Source organism: Lactuca saligna, chromosome 2 (genome assembly GCF_052625555.1).
Source record: "Lactuca saligna cultivar CGN05327 chromosome 2, ASM5262555v1, whole genome shotgun sequence".
Classification (NCBI taxonomy): domain Eukaryota; kingdom Viridiplantae; phylum Streptophyta; class Magnoliopsida; order Asterales; family Asteraceae; genus Lactuca; species Lactuca saligna.
In genome coordinates, this window is record NC_136418.1 from 182,927,076 (window position 1) to 182,935,477 (window position 8,402).

Genomic DNA, 8,402 nt, shown 5'->3' on the forward strand with positions numbered 1-8,402 from the left:
GGGAGAAGCTCAAAATCCTCCTATTCTATCCAAAATCATTATCTAAACCAAACCGAAGGTTAATGTAGCTTCAGGTTCTGGTTAGGAAAAACTGAAGGGTGTTGTAGAAGATAGTGATGATGATGAAGAAGAAACAATTGTTGAGGCTTTAAAGAGGAAAAAAAGGATAATGAAATTGATGAAAATTCGAGAATAGCCAGAGAGGAAGAAGAGAAAGAGTGAAAACAAAATGAAGCTCATGATGCTCGGGTTTGCAAGTAGGCTCTCTTTCCCACTTGGACCCGAGAGAGATTAATAAAAGAAGTGATTGAGTCTCCCAGTATTCACTGGTTGGAACCTGTTGCCTCGTTTGATTGTGAAAACACGATGGATTCTCAATTTGACATGCCCATCACCTGTAGGGCATTCGTGTTCCATTGTTTTGATCCAACGGTTGAAGTCCCTTCTCCTCACCCAAAGGTTGATCAAGATTTAATCGATTATTATCTTGAATTTGCTCAACCTAAATAGTAGACATGGAGTGCCCAGAAAATAACCTCTGTCAAGGTATTTAAACCGACTATTGCTGGTAAATTTATCAGTGTGAATTATTATGTTGATACATCCAGGTGGAAATACCTAAGAAGAAGAGGATAATAGGTGAGGATAAAACAACTACCCAAGCTAGTCAGCCTGCAAGTCATTTAACTACATTTTCAATGATGTACTTCATTTTCACATGTAGAAAATTCCATTACATAGGACACAACTCAAGAAGTTGTAGGATAAGGAGGACCAAGTGAACATTAATCATGCTAGAGGATGTGGAGCACAAAGGGACCATAACAGTAAGGGGTGAAATTTTAAGTTTATAGGGTGTTGTTTGGTATGTTAGGGTAGTTATATTTTATGTTTGTATATTGGTTTGAAAAAGAATGATTTTGGTTATCTTTTGTTAGTATTTTAAACATTTGTAGTATGATGGTATGATATGATAGTTAACTTATGGCATGCTCTATTAAACACATTGCAAACCATCCATTTTATCGGCTTAGTTAATATAATGGTATGTTTTGTTTAACATTATGTGTGTTGTCATTGCATTGTATTCTTATTGCTTACAAATGATCTATTATTGTTTTTTTACATTGAAAACTTGAATTGGTTAATCAGTGCACCACGCTTTCATACTAAATTATCAACACTGAATGTCTACTGCACTTTTGGTACTTTTTATGTTAAATGGTCTCTAAGAACAGATTATTGGTAATTATCATTTGTAATCATGACCATTACTCATTATAAACCACTATACACAGTTTGTAGCAAGTATCAACAAGTATACCAATATAATACACATTCCATTTAACACAAAAATGAAGTGCCATTACAATAAGACCAGATCTTACTGATTACATGTCAAGGTATAAAAAACCCATTTTTTACCCAAAAAAACCAACACTATTCCACAAAATGTACAACAAACTACATACACCTACAAGGTTCAAATTGTAATCATTTCCTTCTGATCTTTAAAGTTTAAATTTTTGGGAATTAAGGGTCTATATGAAGCGTAAATAGTCAACTATGTGGGGTGTAGTTCATTAAACCGACGTGGGGGTTTTATGCCCTATGTAAGGTGTAACCCAAGTTACGTAGGGTGCAATTGCGTAGGATGAAAACCCTAACTGATGGGCTTTGAGCCCTATTTAAAGATTTAACTCTTTGAGGACCTTCTTATGACCACCCTCTATTCCCTCCAACCCATATCTGGAAACCCTAATCCCTTGGAGATAATTTTAGAGCTTTTGAGTGATTTTTGTGTATCTTGATAGTGAAGGAAGGCCATAGTTGAAGCTATGGTGCACTCAAGCATGTGGGTCCAGATCTTTCATCCCTTTGTCCATTCTTAGAAGGTATAAAGTTTGAACCTTGATGAATGTTTTGCTACATCTTGCTCGTTTATGAGTTTATGTTCTTTTTGTCCCATATTCTTTGGTCCATTTGGGTACGAACTACTCCAGAACTTGTAAGCAGCATTTTCTACGCGTTTTGGGGTGTATTAAGTCACAAAAATGCAATCTTGATCCCTTCCTTCCATCCATGCATAAGATATGTAACATAAGGATGAGTAATTAGTTAAGGTTTTGGATTTAAGCTCTATTTAGCCATGCAAAGTCATAAAGCTGGAGACGTTATAATTTATAATGTTCATTAGGGTCAGATTTGAGCTTTGAGTGAAAGGTCTTAATGTATTAAGTGCTCAATGTGAAGTTTGGAAAAAGGCACCGTACGCGGGGCATAATCTGGGCTACGCCCAACGCATCCTGGTTTTAACCCATTTTTTTGGTTAAAGCTCTACGCCCTGCTCGAGCTAGGTGTACGTCGCGCATAAGTCAATGAAAGGTTGATCGTTGACTTTTTGACTAGTTTGACCTTTGGTCAACTGTAAGGGATAGGACCTAGAAGGGAAAAATGGTATTTTGCAAAAATACAGATTAGCCTTGGTATTTGGACTTGCTGAGTTGAGGTATTTACCTTAATTTCTAATTAGGGTTTGGTTTTTGGATATGTTTAGTGGGAGAGACTTTAGCACCAGCGGCTCATGTGTGAGATCTATTTTTTTACCGATCGAGGTGAGTCTCTTCACAATACTCATGGGTTGAAGGCACGAATGTCGGCCCATTGTATTATGTTTGTAGGATGCTAGCTATATTTGTGACTCTTGCATGTGTTTGTGTGATTTATATGGGCGGGGCCTGATTATATAGGTGGTGCCCGATTAGTTGGGCGGGGCCCGTTATATATCATTTTGGACGGGGGCTGTTATGTAGCTTGGGTGGGGGCCTGTTTATATGTATGTTGTATATGGTATTTTGAGGGAACTCAACAAGCTTTGTGCTTACGATTCATATTTGTTGTTTCAGGTACTTTTTGTTCCAAATGGAAGAGCTCGATGTGATTACATTGCATGAAGCAACCACCAATGTTCCACATTTTATGATTGTATTTATACGCAGATAACAATATGACATGTTTTAATACTTTGATGAGATTTTAGATTGAATGATTGATTGTTTTGGGCTGACTTAAAGAATTTTTTTTTACTTAGTAGTTTTGGGATGTTACATAAATTTTTAAAAATAACATCAAGATGAAAAATATCAAGAAGCATAGAACATGATTTCGTATTTTTTGGCATCTTGAATCAATTTCTACAACATGTACTTTGACTTTATCACCTCTGGAATAACAACAATTTGCTATGAATCGAAAACAACATTAAAATTTGCAACATGGGTTAGAAATTGACGATTACTACTTGTGAACTGCAACCACAAATCACCTTTTTTGGCATCCCGGAACAAAACATCTAATTTCGGAACACATTTCGTAAAATACCATATCATTTCAGGCATTTCGTGGTATTCCATGATGTATTTCTAAAGGTATTTGGGATACACACAAGTTAACAACAAGATTATTGACAAATTTAACAAAAATAAAAACTACTAGAAATTTGAAATTTAGACCTAATCAGGATGAGAAATTAAATATCCTCTTACTTTTGTTCATACAAATCCTCATACTCAATTAAATGATGACATGTGTCATATTAATATATTAAAATGTCATGAAATGAGCATGAAATGTTACAAATATCACTATTTAATTGGGTAGAAGGATTTGTAGGAATAAAAAATAGAAAGATATTTAATTTCTCAATGTTCTCTATATTTTGGAGATTCTTTTCGCAATGATAGATATAAAATCTAAGTAGTTGCATATATGAAACTAACATGGTTCATAGAATTAAAACTCTAAACTTTGAGTTTCATTTTTTTTTTTTTTTCGGATTTTTAAAAATGACATTTCGATATAGGAGAGAGTTCTCATCTATTTTGGATGTGATATTCCAAAGGAATTAATCATTTTTCAAAAACTATAATTTTTTTTTTTAATTAATTTCTTGAAAGTTAACTAAAAACATCGTAGTTTAATTAATGAGAAATTAAATATTCCAACTTATAAAAAAAAGTATTTAGTGTTTCGACAATGTAAATATTAAATATTTAGAGGGTTCTTTAATGTACCTAGAAAAATGATATGATTCCATTGACTATGTCCCACATCTTCTTCTCTTCTCTGTCTGCTCTTCAAAAAAAGGAAGGAAAGAAAAGCTTCTTTTCCCATTCATTTTGTCCTTCTTACTTCTGTTCATCTTTCACAAAACATCAAACACTAACCTCCACCTCCATCCAGATCTTCTATAATATTTATCACCAAAATGGGTGAAACTTAAACCTTACAACCCGACCCAGATCCGATTTCATCTTCTTCCACAACAATCTTTAGTTATTTTTCTTCAGACCCAAATGGAGAAGAAAAACATACTCATACTGGTTGTCACACTATCCTCTTCTTTTCTGTTATTTGTTCTCATTTTCTTGATTTGGTTGTGTAGAAGAAAAGTGTCTGCAAGAGAGGAATCATGGGATAAAGAAGCGAACCCTGAATGTAAAGAAATTGATGCTGAAGAAGTGGACATGAAAGGGGATTTGATTCGGTTCGAAGGTGGTGAAGATCTCACTTGTTTTGATATTTTAGATGCTCCTGGTGAAGTGATTGGGAAATCAAGTTATGGGACTTTGTACAGAGCAAATTTGTTGAGTGATTCGGTTTTGTTGTTGAGATTCTTGAGACCAGCTTGTTGTACTGGGAAGGTACAAGATGTGATGCATGTGGTACAAGTTTTGGGGTCGATTCGGCATCCAAATTTGGTGCCTCTTTCTGGGTTTTATTCTGGGCCTCGAGGTGAAAAGCTCTTCGTTCATCCCTTTTACAGAAGAGGAAATTTGGCTCAGTTTATCAGAGGTGATTTCGAATTTCTCTACACAAAATTTCGTTTATTTTATCTTTTAGTTTCTTGGTGTGCATGATTAAAAAAAAAAAAAAAGATTCGATTTTTTTCTTTTGGGGTTTCTTTATAATTTTGAATGAATGATGCGCCTTTTGGGTAATGATAATCTTGACAAAAAAGGAGAAGAAAATTAAAAATTCATGAGAGAAAAAGCTGCAAGTAGCAGTTTATGCATGGAAATGAGTTAAATGGTTGTACTGTACAACTATTATGTGCGTGTATTGTTGTTGTACATGGCCTTGCTTTGGTAAAGATTCAAACTTTACGGATTTTTTGCATCATCTGTTTCTTTCACCTTTTTGCTTTTGCTTTTGATTTTCATATTTGTTTTCTATCATATGTTTGTTTGAATTAGGTCAAGGTTGTGTGTTATTGCACACTTCAAATAGTAGTCAACATGACTTATTTATTTGTGTCAAAATCAACAAGATTTTTTTTGATACATTGGAAGATTATAAACTGCAGACTAATTGTATAAAACAGGACCCTTGTTCTTTCTGAATCCTAATTGCAGACTAATTTTATAATCTAATATAACTTTGCTGACCATAAAAAGTCAAAATTTGTCTGTAGGGGTTAATTATTACTTATATAGTGAAATTATTTTATATTTGATTGGAAATAAGAGCATGTGAGTAGGGTTTGCCTGGTCATTTTAGTCATCTATTTTAGATCCTTGTCTTTATCATATTATCTTCGTATATTTAATCTCCTTCACAGCTCACATGCTGCCCATTTATATAACAACGCATCATATCAATTTGTTGACAAAATTTAGCTTTTCAAAATGTCAAACGTGTTAACTTTTCTCACTTTAACCTCGATTTAATTTTTAATTTAGCAGATGAGAATGATGAGTCTCACAAATGGGAAATCATTTTAAAAATATCAATCGGCATTGCTAGAGGTTTGGATTATCTCCACACGGGATTTCAGAAACCAATCATCCATGGAAATCTCAAATCAAAAAACATATTATTGGGCAAAAATCATCACCCATTCATATCCGATTTTGGGATTCATCTCCTCTTGAATCCAGCCGCATCACAAGAAATGCTTGAAGATGCTGCTGTTGAGGGTTACAAAGCACCCGAGTTGACTAAAATGAAAGATTCAAGTACACAAAGTGATATTCATAACCTTGGGGTGATTTTACTTGAATTAGTAACGGGAAAGGAACCGATTAATGGGAAAGCAAACCCCGATCAAGATTTTTATTTGCAAAACTCGATAAGAAATGCAATGATGGATCGAAGGATGTCAGATATATGTCTTAAAGGATTAAGTCGTGTTAACGAAGATGTTATTATCAAATTTGTTGATCTGGCATTGGTGTGCTGTGGGCCTTCTGAAAGACCCGATAGTAAGCAGATATGTAAGAAGCTTGAAGAAATTGGAGCAAAATGTTGAAGATAATTTTTTTTGTGACATATATAGTAAAGTTTTGACATGTTGAAGGTTGAAATGTGGCTAACCAATATTGGTGGTGGTGGTTTGGGAGTTGTACTAAGATGCATTATGATGATGATGATGATGATGATGATGATGATTATGATGATGACCAAACACATCTTAATTGAAATGGGTCAAACCTGTTCTTTGAAAGGTCAAAGTCAGTGCCTTTATTGGTGGTTGACCCATGTTGTTGGGTGGAGGTGCTGTTATTCGTACCAAGAAAAGCAGCAAACGTCGATTTGTGTGAATTATTGAGAATATTCAAAAGGGATTAAATTGTTTTGTAGATTCGGTATACAACTGTTAGATATGACAAATCAAGCATTCCATTTATTATAATCTATATCTCTATCACACACTTCACACTCAAAGAGCAATTCCAGTTCATTTTCTTTAATTGTTTAGCTGGCAAAAGATGGTTGATATGTTGAATGGGCCAAACTGTCTCTGCGATGAGCGGTGGAGAAAATAATTAAATGAAAACCATTATTTGGTGGTTGTTATTTTTTGATTATATAATATATTCTAACACGCAATTAAAAATACACTTGTTACTAGAACTAATATGACGCTGCAAATTCCATATAATGTCAAATGTTTAGTGCATATTTCTGTCCCGTAATAATGCCAAATGTTTAGTGCATAATGCTGCGAATTGCAACTGTTTTAAGCTTCTAGTGCTGCAATTAATAATAATATATAAACAATGGAACCCTTCTGATCTTTAGTTCCAATGGATGTCTACGGAAGACAGCTGAATAGGATGAGAATTTATAAGCTTTCTAGTGCTATATTCAAGACATTCATGTATTTTGTATAGACCAAAAATATAGAACAAGTCCCTTCTTACCTTGTTTCACCTTGGATGAGAGAATTACAAAATTTGTCGCATTAACCAATGTTGTCACGGTTGAGGACTTACCTATGATCATTTTTCACCTTTTGTAAGAGCATGATCATTAGATCAAATCGGGATTGAAATATCCAACTATATTGAAATAATTGTATGGTAAAAAAATGAAGAGTACTTATCTATCTATTTTTCACAAATTGTATAAAGTTTATAACACACTGATAATCTGTCACACCCCCGGCCGGCGGTGGAAACGCCGGGTTGTGTGACATAGGGATAACTAAATCGAGACATATATATATATATATATATATATATATATATATATATATATATATATATATATATATATATATAGAGAGAGAGAGAGAGAGAGAGAGAGAGAGAGCATAACACAAAAGTATAACACAAACAATACTTTTACTTATTATAATTTATTTGGGATTATATTGTTTAATAGATCAAGCATACGTTTTGGACATAACTAGGAATGACAAACCGACGGAAATAAACTTTAGCAAGCTTCCTTGAAGATCTCGTCCTTGGCACGACTATCTTCCACACTCATCTCCCTGAGAATACAATACATATATTTTGAAAACGTTAACATAATGTTAGTGAGTTTACATGTTTTTATAGTTTTCTGCTTTATTTTGTTGTATTAAATCAAGAATATCTTTTTCTCTTAGGGACAAAAAATTTCTTAATATATTTTATCAACCCTAGCTTACTATCTTTTTAAGATATTTTATTAATCATAATTTATTATCTTTATAGGATTTTTACCGATCATATCTTATTATTTTTTAGGATATTACCGATCCTAATTTACTATCTTTTAGGATATTTTATTAATCCTAACGTATTTTATCTACCACTCTAAAACGTCTCTCTTGGTAGTTGAATCTCTAAGGTGTTTGTAATGTATTATCATGAACCCCCATAATTGACGTTGTTTGACTAGTTATTTCCCCACCACGACACTTCATTGGACGCTGAATAGTGATTAAAAAGAAAGTATCATGCCGAGATTGTAGCTAGCAATCACATGTGGGGGTATCAGTTCCCGTATCGATCTATACATATCTTTCTAACTCTCGAAAGATTAACGATTACAAGTTCGAGGTAACCGAATTTAATCAAGGCTATTGGATGAATATTAACAGCTCACTAACACATTAACCTTAGATATTT

General features: G+C 33.7%; 1 protein-coding gene and 1 long non-coding RNA gene across 3 annotated transcripts; one reads left to right on the top strand and one right to left on the bottom strand.

The window, feature by feature from the left end:
• Nucleotides 1–3,148: 3,148 nt before the first annotated feature.
• LOC145028455 (uncharacterized) lies at nt 3,149–4,158 on the bottom strand. The gene is made up of 2 exons (XR_013676007.1): nt 4,074–4,158; nt 3,149–3,422 (listed from the first exon to the last, which is right to left on the bottom strand). It is a non-coding gene; the product is annotated as an uncharacterized LOC145028455 (long non-coding RNA).
• Nucleotides 4,129–6,688, top strand: LOC145028443 (putative kinase-like protein TMKL1). Of its 2 annotated transcripts, none has more exons than XM_078977135.1 (2): nt 4,129–4,854; nt 5,742–6,688. In XM_078977135.1, exons 1-2 carry the CDS (start codon nt 4,356–4,358, stop codon nt 6,308–6,310), a joined length of 1,068 nt encoding a protein of 355 aa, XP_078833261.1. In that variant the 5' UTR covers nt 4,129–4,355; the 3' UTR covers nt 6,311–6,688. The 2 variants fall into 2 exon arrangements, with proteins under 2 accessions (XP_078833261.1, XP_078833262.1); XM_078977136.1 differs by having other exon boundaries at nt 4,134–4,854; nt 5,745–6,688.
• The last annotated feature ends 1,714 nt before the right edge of the window (nt 6,689–8,402 follow it).